Here is a 20,331-nt window from a genome sequence, read left to right as displayed (position 1 = left end):
GCTGCATATTCCTGCATGGTAGGGTCCCTTCCAACTCTATATGATTCCATGCCAGACAGACACAAATGAATCTGAGCAACCTGTTCATGATGTAAGGTCCGAATCTGGAAGCACCCATAGAATAACCTCTATCCTGACCACATTTATTTGTGACGTAACCCTGCTTATTTCACTGGCACAAGTAAATGTGCATAGGATCCAGCCCAATTTACTTTCAGCATTAATACATATCTTATTTTTAAAAATATAATGTATTGTTAGAGGAATTTTTGATGTTAAACCTTAAGATTTGGTGAGGTCACAAGTTCCTTATGGATTATTTGAACATGTATGTGTTTCATTAAACTGTGCTTTAGTAAGAATTTATTAAGTAAAATTTCAGCTCCTCTCTAATCATGTAGGATGATTAATTCTGTCAAGCTAATTTTGCAGCTTTCCTTTTAATCACTGAGACCAATTTCTTATTTTAGAAAATGACTGCTCATTTTAAATAATTGATGTACATCACAATGGCTTTATCCATTTTTAAAAGAAAAATGAATGTGTCAGATATGAGTAGCAGCATGTTTTGTATCAGTTGGTCTGTATTCTTTTTTTAAGAAAAACAAACTTTAATTTATATATAAAGTTGGATCATTTTTATTGTGAGTTTTGTACTCCTAATGAAATTGCATTTTAAATGGCTTAGATGCATCTTACTTGACACTGAAACATTTTGTGAACAGGATGACTTCTGGGTGCATCCAGAAAAGTATACAAAGTTGGAAAATTTCAGCCTCTTGCAGTGGTGTAATCTTACAAATCAGTTCAGACATTGTACTAAAATTTCCCTTGAATTGTTTGAGCACGTCTGATATTAGGCACCTTGGTGAATTCTTCCCTCTGTTTTCGTGACACCCAGATGTGGATGTTTGAATTATTCTGTATGGAGATTAGTGGCGTGAGCATGTGGTTGAGAGAATGGGGAATTCTACCTGGACAATATTGGCTTCCCACTTTATTCAAATTCCATGAGTGACACGTGGCATATCCATTTCAGCCTTGTCATTTCATCAATGGAGAGTGTGCTTTGATCATGTCTGAGTACTTGAAGGCACGGACTGCTTCTCACACAGTGGCAGCCAATGATGATAGATCAAAGCTGGCTCCTTGTGGTGGCTTAAATATTATGTGTGTTGGCTCGTCATACAGATCAGCTTCCAGGGCATAATTATTACTTGATACTGTAGTGTTCTCTACATAGGGCTTGAAGACTATCCAGAAACTGCATCATGTTTCCACGAGGTTCCACTGGGAGGTCCATGACCTTCCCAGGCCCCAGTAAGTGAGGAAAACAAGAGGGGTAAGGGTCCACCTTGACTGATCCAAACATCTTGTCCCCATCCTCGAGCCTTAGTAACTGAAACTCATCCAATACGACAGGACTAGACAGTGCTATGGACACCCCATTAGATTTATCAAACAATATTCTGAAAGCATATCCATTTGACAAGCCAGTACACACAAATATTTCCCTGTCTTGGTCACCATGTGGAGTCAGTTTCAACGACAGGAATTATGAATTGAGTTGTAGATGTTAATATTTTGCATCTACCACTTCACTGACCCTTTCTTGATTCTCAAGATTTTTGCCTAACAATGTAACATTAGTTCTCAGTGGGCTTATCATGTGAGTGAAACAGTCATCACTACAAGTCAGGTTTTATGCATCTATAAACTTTTCCCTTGAAGATGCAGGTTGACTGGGTTTGATTTAATCAGAAATATAACAACTTGTCATTTTGCAAGTGGATGCATGAATTAAGCCTAGGAAACATGCAAACATGTCACCAGTGTTTGCAGTTCTCCAACCTCCAGTGCATCCTAATATTTTTTGCTACCATCGGAAGGGTAGCTGAGGAACATGGAAAGAGAGGGTCCTTGCACTTACTGGTGGCCAAAGGAACCAACAATAGGAAAGCTATTTTGCATTTTCACAAAGGCCTTTAACAGCCTACTTCAGTTGGTACTACATTCAATTCATGCTACCACAGGCTACCATAGGTTTCTGATTTGTACTAGTATTGGCCACTACAGGTGTAAGATGTGCAAGTGTTGTTGCCATTGATGAGATTATTGTGATTAGCTTGTGGAATACCTCCTTTCCTTTAAATCATGATTATTGTATGGCAGCAATGCCAATATGTTTGCCAAATATGACATGATATGCAGCTGCATATTTCAAACAAGTCAGTAATCTTATGAAGGATATGACATGAATTTACTTTCCCCCCGATCTGGAGCTTGTATTGTTGTGTGCTCTAAAATATCTATCTATCTATAGTCCTCTGTCACTTTATTCTGTTCTGGAGAGTCTTATGTGCTGGCACAGAGGACCATACCAGCAATCTATAGGATACTTTTTGTGCTCTGCTATACCATTACAAAACATCATTAATGAGAAGTTGTAGGCAAATAGTCTGGCTCAGGAAGTAAACAAAACATGCCCACATATGCATGATAAAAGATTGAATAAGTGACAGCTCAATTGTTATATTTTTATTTATTGCATCAGGTTTTATTGAGTGAAGGAAAATCATGGGGGAAAATATTTGGGGTGAGAAGCGCAGTCAAACATCAGTATGAACACTTTAGACAACAGCTTTCTTTAGACAGCAAGGAATGTCTATTTTAATGCTTTTTTAAAAAAGAAAAGACAAGCCTAACTTGATCAGAGAGAACCTGCCAACCTGTGACATAGTTTCTAGGTTGGTTGTTTGAAAAGTTTCAGCAGGGTCTTATTTCACTGGGAGATCAGTGTAAACACTCAGATCTGAAGGTATCAAACGTTTTGCAGATAAATACTGAATTCTGATATAAGTTGTACTCAAAACAAGCTTGCTTTCCCTTGATCAGTGCTTGAATTACAGGGGGGCTAAAGTTCCTTATTTATTATTATTTTTGAACATTTATCTTTTCTATCATGATACCCAGGGGAAAAACACGTGGAGCCCAGGCAGTCACATATCCATGCACTGACCAGACCTACTTAACTCCAGCAACATGCTAACTTTGTGCGCCTTCAGACTGTATCTTGGAATTATGTCCTTGTCTTGTAGTTACTATTTTTTAGAAATCTGTAGCGTCTTTCAAATTAAGTTGGGGGAGTTAGTGGGTGGGACCTTTAGGATTTAATTAACCCCCTTACCTTTCCCTCAAAATTCCCTGATCGAAGAAGGTATAAGCAAATGAGCAGAATAGCCTTTCTAAAGATATGGTCTGGTTATGATGCCAATGTAGCTGCAGTCTACTCTGTTGGAAAGGGATCCCTACAAAAACTGCTTTCCTAGCAGATCTCTAGTTCAGGATTCTAGCATTTAATGGCATCAGAACAGTAATAGCAGAAGATTTTACTGTGATTTAAAACAAACATAGGACATAGGTGCTCCCTTTGGCCCTGGGTGCCCAAGCACCCACAGAATTCTGCATGAAGAGGCCGGGCACCCACAAATTACGGTGTCAGGGCCATGCAAGCTACTTGACACCCATCGTCGTGGGGCCAAGCTGGCACTCTACAGTCGAGGAAAACTTGAATGTATTTGTTATATACCATGAAACAAAAGCTGCTTAAGTGCTAAATGTTGTTTACTCTGCAACATTATAGTTGTTTAGGTAAGAATAAAGTGGTCACTTTTTTGCTGTGCACAAAAGCTATGGGTTGACAGAATGAAAATCAACCTGGCAAATGAATGGTTTGAGTTGAAGCAGAACATGCAAGAAAAGAGGAGAATGAATAACCATGAAATGTCAAATGGGAATTTCTTAATTGGGTGTTTGATTTCTTATCTGTACTGGAAGTCAAGGTGGGTGGCTTCCTTTGTGCTGTACTGTGCACCTCTGACTGGAGGAGCAGACCAGCAACCCTCATTGCACAACTGGAAGCAACTTCAGATCCAAGCCTATGTCCTAGTTCATTCCCCCCTTTAAAAACAACAAGAGGCTACTCCTCCTCTTTGCATTCCTTGCCAGTCTGCCTACCCCCAATCCCACCCCATTGCTACTCACCTCCCTTTAGATCTCACCCAACATCCTTCCCCTATGCACAGTTGCCCAGATCCTTGCAGCTCCCCCACAACCTCCCTTTTATCGCTGTGTTCCTCCAGATGCTTCCTGTATCATTACACCTGCCACACCACGGCCAGGAAGAAGTCTGCATCTGCAGGCTTCCTTTTGGTGGTGGTAGTTTGGTGGCAGTGACAGGGGGAGAGTAGGAAGGCCTGCTTGGGCCACCTGTCTGCCTGCTCACTTGCTCCTACCACACATACATTTGTCAGCATGATGACAAACAAGTGCAAATACAGTATATAGAGGAAAAAAAGCCCAGCATTTTCTTCTTGCCTTATCATTTATAATGCAAACACATAATTATGTAATCTTCTTGGAGACACGTTATTAAGCAGACATTTGTTTTCTAAGACAACCTTGGCAATAAGTGCAGAGCCATTTGCATTTTATAATTGCTTCTGTTAGCAAACAACCCGTTCCTTGGTTGTAACATTATGTTGGCACTTAGAGGCCATTGACTAAGCAATTTGAGAAACCAAACCCACGTTAAACAATTTCCAATCTGTTTATTGTTAATATAACTGATTTGATGTGGTGTGGATTAACGCCTACATAGCGCACATACAACTGCATGACAAAGAAGTGGATGCCATACTTTTAACACAGAGAGCCTGTGTGGTGCTGTGTGTTTGACAAGGAGAGCGGTGCTCAAATTTCTACACAGCCATGAAATGAAGGGGTTACCTTGGGGTTACCTAAAGGGACCCCTGACTGCTAAGTCCAGTCGCAGATGACTCTGGGGTTGCGGCGCTCATCTTGCTTTACTGGCTGAGGGAGCCGGCGTTTGTCCGCAGATAGCTTCCGGGTCATGTAGCAGCTGTTTCTGGTGAACCAGAGCAGTGCACGGAAACACCGTTTACCTTCTCACCGGAGTGGTACCTATTTATCTACTTGCACTTTGACGTGCTTTCAAACTGCTAGGTTGGTAGGAGCTGGGACCGAACAATGGGAGCTCACCCCATTGCAGGGATTTGAACCGCTGACCTTCCGATCGGCAAGCCCTAGGCTCTGTGGTTTAGACCACAGCACCACCCGCGTCCCTTACCTTGGGTTAGACATTCTCTAATAGTCAAGGCTACTTTGCAAGGGAAACATGCCCAATGCTTTGAGCACCTTGAAGAAGGACACAATAAAAGCACAATAATAGGTAAGATATCAGGCTTAATATCAGCAGTGGTTTGGTTTGTCAGGTGCTAGCATCCAGGCAGGTGGATCACTGTTGCTTACCAGGAATGAGAGGAGGAGCAGCAAATCAACAGGGAGGAGCTCAGCACCCGTGGAGCCAATCCAGCATTCCTATCAGTGTATTTGCACTGCCCTGATCTCCCTGTTATCCTCTTCCTCCCAGTAAGCAGTAGCAGCCTAGTTTCCTAACTAGTGTAGCAGTTCAACCCCACCCTGCAATCTGCTTTTCAAATATTGAAATCATGCTTTCTCAGCATTAAAAAAGACCACAAAACCTACTAACCCACAGATTTATTTATTTTTACTATCTAGCCTGCTAAGTCACATATAAGGATAGACAGGTATGTCAGTTCTGGTTTCTCTCAGCTTCTTATTTTACCAACAAAAATTAAATAGGTGCTCAAAAAATTTCAGTACCTATTTCTCAGAATATACATATATTTGTATGCAGTTTTGGGTAAAACACACATTTGGGCAAGCCATGTACCCTAGTATAATGCATTTTTGCACCTTTTTTTCAATAATATATGCATTTTTACACACACTTTCCCCTAAAATACACATTTACTTTTTGGTTGATGAACTGCATCAACAAATTTGAAGAAGTGCAAATTTCAAAGGATAGGCGAGTCTCTGTTGGCATACTGTTTGGGGAATTGCAAATTAAGTTTACACTAAGATGCAAACTGAACTGAATTTCCCCCCTCATTCCTGTTTGTAGCCATATCTATGTTAGGCAGTGGCACACTGGGCAGCCAGAAGGAGATTTTAAAAATTCTAAATCCCAATTACAAATGCTTCTCAGCTTGGTTGCCTCAGAGTAATTCTTTCTTGCTACATGTGGGCAAGTGAGGGTTAGTACGAGACTAGGCTATAATAACCTTTTATTCATGTAATATAGATTTACCCAGGCAGAAGTTCACATTTGGACACCTAGCTTGAACTGTCCTGGGGAAAGAAGAGATGATCTGCTTTCTGTGCCCATTGAGTAGCATGTTAAAAACATACAGCAAAATATAGAGAGCAGATCCCAAGGCCCAAATTAACTTACACAGGAAGGGGGCGGGTCTGAGAAGCTGAGCAAACAGATGGTACTAAAGGCAAAGTTCTAGGCCTTGCTGACAAATTAAAACTTGAAAAATCACCAAGTCCAAGTTGGTATCCATTTGAGAGCGCTTTAAGAACTCAAATGGTAAATTGCCTTGAGTCCCTGTCAGACAAAAGGGTGATGTAGTATATTAATGCTACCAAAAAAAAAATGTAAATATGGCTCTAAGATCAGCTTCCATACCAAAAGATTAGAAAGTGACCAACATAAAGCAATTTAAAAAGAGGGATACAGATGGAATCTAGCAAATTAGAGGCCAGCTAGCTTAAATTTGTTCCTGGAAAATTGACAAAAAGCATTTTCAAAGATAGAATTAGGAAGCATATAAAAGGTCTTGCTGAAGCAGAACCAGAATGGCTTCTTCAATGGTAAGTCATGTTTCATTAACCTTTCAGAGATCTTTGAGAGTATCAACAAGCATCTAGATAGAGGTGAGCCTGGTGACATTGTACTTGGACTTCCAAAAACCTTCAACAATGTTCCTCATCAAAGACTCTTGAGAAAGCTTAGCAGTCATGGAGTAAGAGGAGAGATCCTCTGATGGATCATTAACAGGTTAAGAAAAGGAAAGGAAAGAACAGTTCATTCTCCCAATGCAGAGATGTAAAAAGTGGGTTCCCCTGAGAATTAATATTGAAACCTGTGCTTTTAAACTTCTTCATAATTTATCTAGAATTGAGTAAGCAGTGGGATAATCAAGTTTGCTGATAATACCAAATTATTCAAAATGATCTCTCCAAACTGGGTGAATGGGCAGTAAAATGGCAAATGCAGTGTAAACAACTGTAAAGTGATGCACATGGAGTGATAAATCCTAATTTCACTTACGCTTGTGAAGTCTGAACTGGTGATAGCTGACCAGGAATGAGACCTTAAGGTTGTAGTAGATAGATTGATGAAGATGATGTTGACACAGTTTGTGGCAGCTGTGAAATAAAGGCAAATTCCATGTTAGGGATCATTAGAAAAGGAATTGAAAATAAACCACTGAGATCATAATGCAATTATACAAATCCATGTTGTGACCAAACTCTGGGAGCATGGTGTACTCATTGTCATGCTGGAATTCTGGGAGTTCCAGCTTTTGGTTTCTTGTCCTTATTAGTAAAAGGATATTGAAGAATGGAACTAGAAAAAAATGCAGCAAAGTCTGCTTCACATTCATTTCATATTTCAGGAAAGTTATTTCTGAATAAGAATAATTATTTCATACTGCAGTTCAGAAAATCCACTCAATATATGTATGAGCAAGAGCATTGTTCCTAGTCAAGAGCATGAAGTCCTCTAAATCTTAAATTCTCAGGCATGAACTCAATGAATAACCTTAGGCTAGCTACTGTTTCTCCCATCTGTAACATGATGGTACTGTTAAAATCTTCTGAGATATAGTACATGAAGGGTTTTGAGCTATACAAATGCCAAGTATTGTTATTGTTCCCATTGTAACTATCAGTACTGAACTAACTGCTTGCTCCGTAGTGTCTGATAAATAAACCAAATTGTATTCTTTTAAACCTCCTGGGGACTCACTTCAGCTTAATGTACTGCTTCCTGTCTCAGATGTGACTACATTATCTGCAGCTGCAAAGAAAGAAGTTGCTTACTGTTGTTCTGAGAACAGAATTGGGTGCTACATTGTCTTACAGCAATCGCTTTAGCAGGTGTACCACAAACGAAGTTAAAAACATAAGTTACTGTCACTCTTGCACATACAGTAGTACATATGTGGGTGGTCCTCCTGCCTGGTTCCTTAGCGTGGTTTTCCCAATGGTGTGCCGAGTGACTCTTTATCAATCAAGCCTTTATAAAGAGTCAGTTCTCAACACAAAATGAGGAGAGATTCTATGAAGCTTCCTTGTTTTACATTATCAGCCTAATCTATAACATACATGAGAAAAGTCCATCACAGATTTAAGAAATATTGACCCCCTATTTATATAGCATTGCAATTTAGCATTCATAAATAGACTGCTGATATATGCTGTGAAATACCAATATTTTGCAGGCAGCGTAGCAGGTTTTAATCCTAGCGCAAGATATGCTTCTCTGTTTACATTAGCGGCACAGAAAGAGCCAGGCATTAAAAAAATTACGTATGTTCAGAATTGCCCCTCTACTGGGCATTGCTTAGGCAGAGCTAAATATTGCTGAAGAGCTTCTTAAGTGAAGTAGGATTTCCCAAGAAAGGTTTTTACATTATTATTTTTTTTATGTTTCTCAGCACATTGTAGCATTACATTTCAAAAGAGAATGCCTCTGTCCAACACAGTCCATAAATGTCTATGAATTTCTCAACATCACTCACCCAAATTAGCAAAATATTAAGCTTAGTAGTAGCACCATAGTCACACAACATATCTAAAGATACAAAAGACTTTAACTTTTACAGGCGTATCTCATAGTCTCTCAGTCTTGCTTTAAATGGGGATAAAACATGGCCCGTTGAGTGAGCTGGAATCTTTTCTTAGATGTGCACCTTGAAGCAGACAGAGAATTGTTTTTTACACTGTCCCGCTATTTATTACTCTGCCACCACATGCATCTAGTTATATTTTCATAATGGCTTTATGGTTGCCCTTGTGGAATGTGAAAGACTTTGGCACTTTCCTGAGAGAAAATACACGACCCATCATTAATGCAGCCAGGAGCACCCTTGAGAATATGGAAGAACTTCAGAGAGGGAAAAAAAAGTTTAATCCAGAACCTAAGAAAACTGCCATAACCACCACATCGTCTTTTACTTGTTCAGTCTAATCTCCATCTTTTCTGGATTGACCTGCATGTATGGCCCTGGAAGCATTAGTGTCCTCGTCACTCTGCTTTGTCAAGAGAGAGAGAGAGAAAAAAAGATGGGCTGTGTGTCTTCCACCCACTGATGCACCACAGCCCAAACTGTTTCATTATCTTCCCCCAGTGGCCTCACATACATGTTGAAAGGAGAGATGACAGAATGAAACCTTGTGGAATCCCGCATGAAAGAGAGACCACGGGGCAGGTGAGCAATTGCCCAGTATCATCCTCTGAGATCTCTCTGAGGGGGAAGAATGGAACTACACAAGTGCAGTCCCACCAACCCCAACCTAGATCTACAGGTGAGTCAGCTAAGGTCTTCAGTTGATCAAAAGTTGTCCAGCAGTGACAAATCCTTGTACATCAGTCAGTAAGAGGACCTTACGAACTAATGGCATCAATTTAGCTGCCTTGCACTCTAATGTTGACATCAGAAGACACCAGGTTTATCCAAAGTTTCCTTGCCACAGCTTTCCTCCTCACATATAACACTGTTAGTAAAAGAAAGACAGAGACTGGAAACCGGCAGACCAGAAAATTAATGTACATAGTTCTCTAGGAATTGGTCTAGTATCTTCCAATGGAGGAAATGTGGTGTCTTATTCTCCTTTGCAAAGCTTTGGCAGGGTGTAGGAAAAAGGGTCCTAAAACATTCTGGAATATCCAATGATAGCTTAGAATATCTCCCTGAAGGTCATGAGCCAATGATCCACAATCACATTAAAACACAACTAGAAAGTTATCTGAACTAGTCAGGAATCAATCTCCTGTTACATCTTCTTGGTCAGGATCACTGCAGCTTCCCCAGGTTGTCAACCATCTGCAGGCCTGAACATTGTGGCTGTAGGAAAACTATTTTGTTGTGGAGGTTTATTCCATTAATATTATATGGATTAAGAGGGTAGTCAATTTTTTCAGTTACTTTGCCTCATAGTACAGTCAAATTTCAAGGGGATAAGAAAAACCTTAAGTGAAATAGTTGTATAATTTTTGAAATGCCCCAAAGAGTATCAGCCCATATCTCATTAAGATTTGTTTGGTTCATTGTTTGTGCTGGAATAGAAAGTGACGTCTTTGATTGTTTAGAAATTTAGGATGGGTCCATCTACACAACACATTCTTTGGCTCTCAGATATGCTCTTTCAGTGCTTCCCACATTTAGTAAATTCTTTAGACTATCTGTCAGATCACCTGACATTATGAAAATGGGCATCAGTGTTCTAAAACATAAATGCAGCTGATACAGATACAGAAGTTATCAAACCTACAAAATCCTACAAAGCAAAACTAATTTTTGGCACTCACACGTGCCAAGTTTTTCCTTACATTCCATGCTTCACATCAGATATGGTATATCTTCTATTTAAATATTGCCTTAGGGTCCATTTCTGCCTTTGGGTTTAAAGACCTAGACTGACAGCTCCAAACTCTCTCTCCCTATTAAATATCCTTGGGGAAATGGTATTTGGAAGTAGAAGCTGATTAGAAAGGAGGCTAAGGCCAGGACTGTACATCTATTCCCAGTCAACTTGAAAAAAAAGGAAGGAAGGAAGATGAAAAGCACTTTGATTGACGTGTCCTGGTAGATGTTAGAACATTGACCCATAACATCAGCTATAAGCTGCAGGATTACTGCCATTACTGTGTTAAGAAATTTTAACAAGGCTTCAAATAATATCTGACATGCAAGGCTGGAGGTAATGAACTTCTGAACAAATCCTGTAGATTCATACTAGATTTTGACAGTCAATTTTGTGTGAACTCCATCAAAGTAAAGAGGAGACAGATGTTAAACAGAGCAAACAATTGGAATATGTTTCTCTAAGAAAACCAGAGGGGGGAAAATAATAGCAGGCCAATTCAGAATTAAAGCAAGGGACAGAGAAGCACAGGAATTCCTTGCTAGATTCCCCCCTTTCATGTAATATCTATTAGGCAAGATATGTGTTTTGTTAATTTTCTTTGTAAGTGAATGTTGAACTAGAAATACTACTTATAATATAAACAAAATGCACAAATATCTTAATAACGTTTATCATATACAAGGCACAATAGAAATCATTGAGGTGGCATCTAACACTTGCAATATTAAATACAGTGGTACCTCGGGTTACAGACGCTTCAGGTTACAGAATCTTCTAACCCAGAAATAGTACCTCAGGTTAAGAACTTTGCTTCAGGATGAAAACAGAAATTGCGTGCTGGCGGTGCGGCGGCAGTGGGAGGCCCCATTAGCTAAAGTGGTACCTCAGAACTGTTTCAGGTTAAGAACGGACCTCCAGAACGAATTTAGTTCTTAACCTGAGGTACCACTGTGGAATATAGTTGGTAAAGCATTTTAAATGAAGGAAATGCACCACTGGAGATGCGCACTTACTGGTGGGAATGCCCAATCACAACTAATCATTGGAGGCAAAAAAAGGCATAGATATTTAATAATGATAATGCAAGGAAACAAAAATGGGATTAAAGTCAGTTTTTAAATTTAGAAGTATAAGGTATAAGCCCTCTAAAATATACACACAAACTACAAATATTATTAAATTTGTTGATTTGTGTCTGTCCATATGAAACTCCCCCCTTTTCCAGCTGTAGATATTAACCTATCAAGTGACTTGTGGAACACACAGTTGTGGTGCATTCAGTCACTTCACTTCCCTGTTCACTCAGCGTGAGAGACGTGTAAAAACCATTGTATGTGTGTATCAGCTAGGTGTGCATGAGATCTACATGTTCAAAAAACCACTTCACAGAATAACATGATCCTTGCTGTGTGTACAGAGCTGCCATGACACTGCAACAAATAGGGAAGACTAAGTCTGTCAGACAGTCCAGTGTGCCAGAAAATCCAGTTCATTGGGCAGCAACTTGAGCAAAGGGAGGGAAAACAATGAAAACTTGACACCTAATCTGTATGAATCACCAACGCTCTTGGCTTGAATGGAAGGAAGGACATGGAGTCAAGGGTTACAGAGTTGCAGGAACAAGTGAAAGGGAATAGTAACACAAGATGGGTAACTCTCCCATCAGTCTGACCGATGATCCTTCACCAATTGTAACATGCTTTATGTTACCCTACAGATGCTGGATTCGATACCTGGTAGCAGTCATTGCATTTGTGCTGTTAGACCTACCACATCAAATGTCAAGATCCACCACATTCCCCTTCTTTTAAATATTAGCCTTTTCTAGCTCAGCAGTCACCAGAGAAGTGGGAAGTGTGCTGGCCTTGGATCTAAAAGATCCAAGCTAAAGATCCAAGCTAGGATCAAACTGTTGTTGGGGGATGTTTCCCCTTGCATGCTCTCAGGCAAGTGTAAGCAGTCGTCTCTTTTCCCTGATCTGCTCTGGCCCCTTCCTGCCCTCCCTTTTAAAGGACACATGCCAGTACATAAAGATACTCTGTTCCAGCACCAGACTGCCACAGCTCAGTGGTAGAGCACCTGCTTTTTAGCATGCACAAGGTCCCAGGTTCATTCTCCAGATAGGACAGGGGGAAGACTCCCAGTCTCGAGAGGTGCTACCAGTCAGTGTGAACAATGCAGTCTGATATTCCTAAGACATTCTCTTTAATGATATAGATTTCTCCTTTTTCATAGAAGACACAGTTGTTATGGCTACTGTTGCCTCTGTAGAGATGTTAAAGAATTACAGCTAGAGGGAAACCACTTTCATCTTTTGTGTGTGTGTGTGTAGAGAGAGAGAGAGAGAAAAAAAGAGCTGAGCACCAGGCCAGCTGTGTGTGGGCTAAGGGCATGCATTGATATTGCTGATTAAAACTTTAGTGCGAGCTCCTTTATGCTGATTATAAATGAACGACTAACGCTTCATTTTACTGTAGCAATTTTAACATGCTAATGGCCAAAGAATGTTAAAATTATCTGCTATCTGATTACATCTTGAGTGACTTTCAGGCAACATTTACTTTCTGGAAGCATAACAGGAAGCCAGTTGCTGTTTTATAGCACTTATCAAAATTCAATAAAGGTTGGTTTTCTTGTAACCTCATTGTAGTATAGAAGGGAAGTAAAGGGCAAAAGGTTATTTCATCTAGACTAAATGGGAGGGGGAGTATTGTACATATTCACAAAGCTCAAGTTACAGACGGATTTCTGATGCTCCACCTGCCAACCTTTTGGAGTTATTCTAACAATAATGCAGTTTGAAAGGCAAGTTGAAGTTGTCAAAAAAGATTTGATTACATTGTTAGACATCTTCTCCAAAAATAGTCTTAAGTTGCCTGTCTCATAAAATATTTCAGAAAATATTTTCTCATTCTCTATGCTTCTGTACTGAATATTAACCATAATGTGGTGGGTTTTTTTTTTTAAAAAAAAAAGAAATTTCATTCTGTAGATAGGCAAAATCAGTTAATGGAAGGTAATGGAGACTCCGCTTTATAATCTTCAGCTTGTGGCTTTCGATCTGTGAAACCATTTGCCGTTTTTTGTTTTTAAGATAATACCCCATTGCCAAAACTCTATGTATAACATTGTTGGCACTAATTCACCTAATTCACCTAAGAATCCAGCTATATCTGTATAATGATCATTATCTAAGAAATATGTAGTTTCCTAAGAGTAATAGATCAGTAGCTAGAGTTTGTCGTTGTCTATATAATTGTAAGGTAGAGGTAAAGGGACCCCTGACCATTAGGTCCAGTCGTGACCGACTCTGGGGTTGCGGTGCTCATCTTGCTTTATTGGCCAAGGGAGCAGGCGTACAGCTTCCAGGTCATATGGCCAGCATGACTAAGCCGCTTCTGGTGAACCAGAGCAGTGCATGGAAACGCCGTTTACCTTCCCGCCAGAGCGGTGCCTATTTATCTACTTGCACTTTGACGTGCTTTCAAACTGCTAGGTTGGCAGGAACAGGGAACGAGCAACGGGAGCTCACTCCGTTGCCGGGATTCGAACCGCTGACCTTCTTATCGGCAAGTCCTAGGCTCTGTGGTTAAAACCCACAGCGCCACCCTCATCCCTCTATATAATTGTACAAAGAAGCTATTTCCATAATATTTCCATAATAGCTTCTTTGTATAATTATATACTTATTCCATGCAATCTTAATCATGTCTCAGAAGTAAGATCTGCTGAATTCAGTGGTATCCGTGCCCGGATTAGGGTTGAAGCCTCATATAGTTACTTTAGGATTCCAAGTCCAAGCTCCAGTGCTCAGGTGGAATACTGCACTGGTGCCACTTTCTTCCATCTTAGAGGAAGCAGACACCACCCGCACAGTCCATCATATTCAAAACTTCCTGTGACATGGAACACAATGGGGAAGTGTGGTCAAAGCACTTGAACAGGGCTGTGCATGCTCATGAAACTACCTGACTGCATGCCATAACCAAGGGGGTTGGGACGCAAATGTTAACATTTGCTCTGAAGAAAGTGGGTTTATTCTATGGCTTTTGTTGCCGCACAGCTAAGTATATAACAAAATATACTTCAACATGCTATATATTTATGATCTAGTACTGTAGATGAAGCTTGGATTTTGTAAGCATAGATCTCTGCCTCTTCTGGTTACCGCTGGAAATGTCTCTTCTCCAAAATCCAAACTTTCCCTCCCACATGTAGCTTGGCTTGTTCTGTTCTGGAACGCTGCTCTACTATGAATTAAACTTTATACCCCACATTTTGACTTCTAGATGTTTCCAGTGGCCTGTATGTCATCTTCAATGGTGTTTTTGCCAAATTTCAGTAGATCCCACTTGCCTACTACTTTGCAAATTAATCTGGTTTAGATTGCGTAACTGAGACAACTGTGTAAATTGGTAATTTGTGGGGGTTTTTTGGTTCTCATATTCTTTTAAATGAATATGGCAGGATTAATATTAGGTAATTTGGTTTTATAATCATAACCGAGTCTCTATCTGGATGGGTGTGTGGCTAGAATCCTCTGGCAGAGTTTCCTCTTCCTAGGACCAAACTAGATGTTTGTAAGGGCTCACTTCCACTGGTCCTGGGAAAACCTGCTCTTTATTGCTGAATCAGAGCAAACAACAATGGTTTTGCTCCAATTCAGTGGTAAAGAGTGGGGTTTCCCAGGGAAATTGAATGGGGAAATGGAAAGCCTCTCAAACCTGTGCCTAGAAAGCATGGGGCAAATGGAAAACTGCTTGGGCCCACGCTTTCTGGGTGCGGCTCAAGTGAAGTGTGGATAAGCGCAAAGTGTGCATGAATGTTTGCATGTAGTTCAAATGCTGCCATAGGGAAACTGAACTGGCTCAGAGAAACAGCACTGGGGGAAGGCATGTTGAACCTTTTCCTCCTATGCTGTTTCTTAGTGAGGCTGTCACTTCTGCACCCAACTCATTATTGCACCGAGGAAGAAAACATATAGGCACCATACAGTTACATACATGCTTTCTTGTGCAGGTAAACGTTGCGACTTCCAATAGATGTACATCAAAACTAGCATGAGGGAATGACTACACTACCCTCTTATTCTGGACTCAAGCATCCTGATCTCTCAGAATATTCTTGAGTTTGCCAGAGCAGTTTGCTGCTTGCATGGGGTCATGTCATGGGTCATGTCACTTGCCTCAGGGTCTCTCTCAAGATATGCATCTCACAAGAGCTGGGGAAGATAAGGGTAGAACTGCATGATACCAGTCACTTCATGACAGGCATGATTTTATTTGTCAAATTAAAGGAAGCTACTTATAATCACCCCCTGGCCAGCTCAAAAGTATGGTAAGTATAACAACAACAACAACAACAACAACAACAACAACAAACAAACAAACAACAACAACAACAACTGCCCACCTATGATAATTTCATCAAAATCTTCCTGCCCTTTGGTAATTTTAGAATGTAGTTTCTTTTCTCATTAATTGATGGAGAATAGTTGAAAGGAAGAAATTTTTGGCAGAGGACTAAAGTAAGGTATAAGATTCTTCAGAGCACTGGGCTGTGCTAATGTGTTATAAACCTGCTTGTCTGACAATAGGATTGAGTGTATTATGAGAACATGGAGGTTCATACCCTTCAGTCCCAACAAAAGGGACCAGTTCAAGCATTACAGGTTTTTCAGGTGGCATTCGTAAGGTAACTCCAGGTGGTGTACACCTGAAAATGTAAAGGATGAGTGTGTCAAGCACATATATTTTTCACTTTGCTTGACATGTGCTGTGATGAGCTGCAGGTCCCTCAGTCCCTTTGCTCAGTGTGTGCCTAATGTGTGGAGGGATCTTGGACAGAATGGACATAGCTGCTCATGTCATTTTGTACTTAGAGCTCTAGGTCAGCAGTTTGGGATACAGAAATAGGGAAAATATATAATTGTTTCCCGCGCTGCAACGAGGCTTCCAGCAAGCCACACCAGATATGAAGTGTCTGACATAGGTGTGTCTTATTGCTTCCTTCTCAGTCTTAAGTTGACTCACTTCCTTTATAAACAAATACCTTAGTTTTTTAAATCAAATGAATTCAGCACAAAATACTGTTGCATATTGTAATTTGCCTTTTACAAGTGTGATGACCATCTCCTGCACCACTGCATCTATGTTCAACTGTAATTTCTTGTTACTATTGTTTACTATGAACTTAGTACCACTTGACATGGAATTAACATTGTGACTTAGAAATTGATTAAGAATAAATAGATATTATTTTAAAAACGCAAAACAGCATAATTTGAAGGCATTTCTCAAAGAGCAAATGAGGCTAACCTGCATGCTCATTGCTTTATGATTCTTGCAATATCAGTTGATGAGTTGCTTTCACTGCGGGGTATGAGGGGCACACCGAGAGATCACTTGTACATTTCAAACACAATATTTTAAATAAAATAATTCAGCTGTGATTCATTCAGTCATCACATCATTAAGCTATCAAGTGAGCTACATGCATGTATGAATGATCTATTCTGACATAACATTTTTTTTAATGCAGTGTTAATCATTAGACACTACTTTCAAAAGAAAGGGTTTTCAGTAAACCAGAACAGCTTGACATATATATAACTGTATGAGATGCATATTTAAAAGATGACAATTTTGTTATGAGATTATGGCAGCAGCATAGAAAACTTTTGTGCACTGACAAGACCATATTAGCCGAGATTCTCGGTGATACGGCCAGATTTTTTCACTGTGGTCCATAGACTTGGGTTGTTAATGAAACCGAGAAGCCTATATTGCCAAGCCATGGACAAACATGGCTGGCCCAGACTTCAGCTAAAAATAAGAATAATGGGCATGTCTTACAAGGTTTGTGGAAATTAATGGGGAGGGGGGGGAATAACAGACACCTTTCCACTATTCCTCTCTCAATCATATGGTAATAAGTCCTGAAGCACATTTTATTTTTGATATTGAAGTATCATTGCATTAATAATAATAACAACAATAATAATAATAATTCTTACTTTCTTTCCACATTTTTTTTTGTTCTTTTGCAAACTTCCCCTGTAGAGGTCCTTCTGTAGTGCCATGGTGGAGGAGCTGAGGATGTCTCTGAAGTGTCAACGTCGGTTAAAACACAAACCACAGGCTCCTGTTATTGTGAAAACAGAAGAAGTTATCAACATGCACACATTTAATGACAGAAGGTTGCCAGGTAAAGAAACCATGGCATAGAGCTGGGAGGCCAAGCAACCCCAAGCACAAACTGATGTCTTTTCCCTTTCCCCCTTTTTATTTTTCCCCCCAAACCAACTTTTGCGAGAATGTTTCCTGTGGAAATATGCAAGCTGTTCAAAAATAAAATGAGTTACCTCATGCCGCTGTGTCTATGAACTAGAGACTCTGTGATCTAAGCAGGTGCAAAGGCCAGACTCAAATCACAAGCGTCACGGATCAACCAAGTTTATAAGGGGAGGGGAGGGGTGGGTGGGTGGGCATTCCACCATTTGTCATGAGTTCCACCATTCCTTAATGAACAAAAGGTTCTATTTGTTTTATGGCTGGCTACAAACGCAGCCGCAGTGAGAACTAGCAGGCTCCTTTTTGAAGTTCATCCGTTGCCAGGGGCTGGAGAAGGAATGAACAGCTAAAGAAACTAACTACCGGAGGAGTCTGTGAAAAATAGTAACTCAGCACTCTAACGGGGAGAAAAAGAGTGCTGTGTACTGCCAAGCACCGAAGATCTTATATTTGCTTGCTAATGTCTACATGATGTTGTTCCAGCTAGCTGATACGAGCTTATTCAGTGGGAAAATCAATGCAACGAAAATGGAAACCTGGAAATAGAAGAATGGACAGATGATGCTTGACCTGCCTCTTGTGTCACTGACCTGAATAAAAACAAACTTTTAAGTCAAGCAGTAGAAAATTAAATATTTCACCTATACTGGAACTCTGTCGTGAGAGAACCCAAAGAAGGTGGGCTGTGCTTCAGATGATACACAAAGTTTCCCCCAGTTAAAAGGAAAGATGTATCTTATGATGCTTGTCTCTGAGCAATTTCTTCATTGTCTAACTGTGAAGCAAAGACACAATGGAGGCGTGGGGTTTTCTTTCCCCCTTTCTTTTTTTAAATGCCTGAGAGGGTTTGGAAAACTTGTGTTTCTGCTTCGAATTGAACTCACGGGAGCCTGTGGAATTCTCACTACTGGTGGAAATAGGATGGGTTGTCTAAAAATTTAAAAAGAAAAAGAAAAAGGACAGAATGTGGAGGACTTTGAAATGGACTGCATTTCTCAATACAGTCAACAGTGTTCAAATGAGCAAAACCCTTGAACAATTTTTTCCCTCCCCCCAGAAAAGCAAGGGGGAAAAAATGTTCAGGTTTATTTGTGGAAATGCAAGATTTCTATGAAAATAGTTTTTGTATGGAAATTTTTTGTAATACTTTTTAAATCAACACTCTCAAGAACCTGCGTTCCAGTCAGGGGTGTGGTGCCAAGAGTGACTGGTAGTGCGTTCGCACCACCAACGTTTGGTGAAAACTATTTTTATCAAGGTAAAAAATAAAAGGGGGGAATCTTAGAAGAGAACTATTTTCAAGTTAGATAATATAAAATCTAGGTGCACTACCAATACCGCTTACTATACCACACCCCTGGTTTCCACTAGCCTGATAACATACTGTCATGAACTGATGTGTGTAAATGATGAAAGACACAGACCTCTTGACCACATTGTGATAACAGTTGAAGTGCACACTCCAATGTTTGAATCCAATGCACAACATTAAAAAAAACAAAAACAAATCACACACACATTAAAAAAAATTTGTCAGTTTTTAGTTGTTTTCTGGGTAGGGTGGCTTGGGAATGCTGTGTGATTTGAGCAATGTGTGTGCAGTGCCATCAAAACTGGTACTTGTATTAGAATCTTGTTCTGCAAACACTCACTTACTTCCCATCCTTATTATAAGCAAGAATGTTAGCATCCAAAAAAGTGTGTTCAGGATTGGGGCCTAGCTACCGCACAATGCTTTTGCTACTCTTCCTTTAAAGTACTTTTAAACAATTGGGTACTAGACCTCTGGGAATGAATACCAGTTGCACAATGTGTCCTGCGCAACTTTTGTTAATTTCAGTAAGACATACACAGGAGAAGCACCTGATGATTTCCCCCATGGCCCTTTTTTTTTTTTTTTTTAGGGGGGAGTGGAGTTACACCTATGATAATGACATTTAAAGACACACAGATGTTTCAGCTGCCCTTACGGTGCTCAGTCAGATGTGATACCATCCTAATAATTTTAACTTAGTCTTATTGTAAATTTGTATCCTGAAAATAAAATGTATAATGTTGAGATATGTAGGGACACTTGCCTACACCCACAGTTTATAAATATAGCTTTTTATTCCAGAAAAAAATATCATTTCTCTCTTTTTTTTCTTTTTTAAATAAACAGAATCCAAACACTGTTTTGTATAAACAATGAGTCATCTGTGGATAACAGAAATATTTGTGGATTCAAGGCACACTTGGCATTCAAAAGGCTTCTCTGTTAAAATGTTTCACGTGTCCATTGCAAAGTGCGCATGGCCCCAAACAAACCAGCCTCCTGAAATGAATGAGAACCATCATGGTGCCTCCCCTTTCCAGCTGTTCCTTGTGTGGGCATGAGAGGACTTGCGTGAGCAAAAGCTCCGTTGCCCTCAAGGTGCACATTCACTTCAAGTGAAAGGCAGGTAAGGCTGCCTGCTCCATTGACACAAATGGGGAGGTCTGAGGTTGT

The 20,331-nt window shown here is 40.0% G+C and overlaps 1 protein-coding gene across 2 annotated transcripts in view; it reads left to right on the top strand.

Moving 5' to 3' along the window:
- Window positions 1–20,017, top strand: part of GRIK2 (glutamate ionotropic receptor kainate type subunit 2) — a 455,416-nt gene extending 435,399 nt beyond the window's left edge. Inside the window, exons 17-18 of one of the 2 annotated variants that reach the window (XM_079971606.1) lie at window positions 9,312–9,489; window positions 17,613–17,729. In XM_079971606.1, coding sequence (XP_079827732.1) covers window positions 9,312–9,489; window positions 17,613–17,626 — 192 coding nt within the window. In that variant the 3' untranslated portion in view covers window positions 17,627–17,729. Of the gene's footprint in view, window positions 1–9,311; window positions 9,490–17,612 lie in introns of both variants that reach the window. The other variant, XM_079971607.1, reaches the window with a different exon arrangement.
- The last annotated feature ends 314 nt before the right edge of the window (window positions 20,018–20,331 follow it).

This window comes from Podarcis cretensis (genome assembly GCF_951804945.1).
Source record: "Podarcis cretensis genome assembly, chromosome: 3".
NCBI lineage: Eukaryota > Metazoa > Chordata > Lepidosauria > Squamata > Lacertidae > Podarcis > Podarcis cretensis.
Note: the sequence above shows the minus strand (reverse complement) of the source record. Positions and strands in the feature narration are given on the sequence as shown.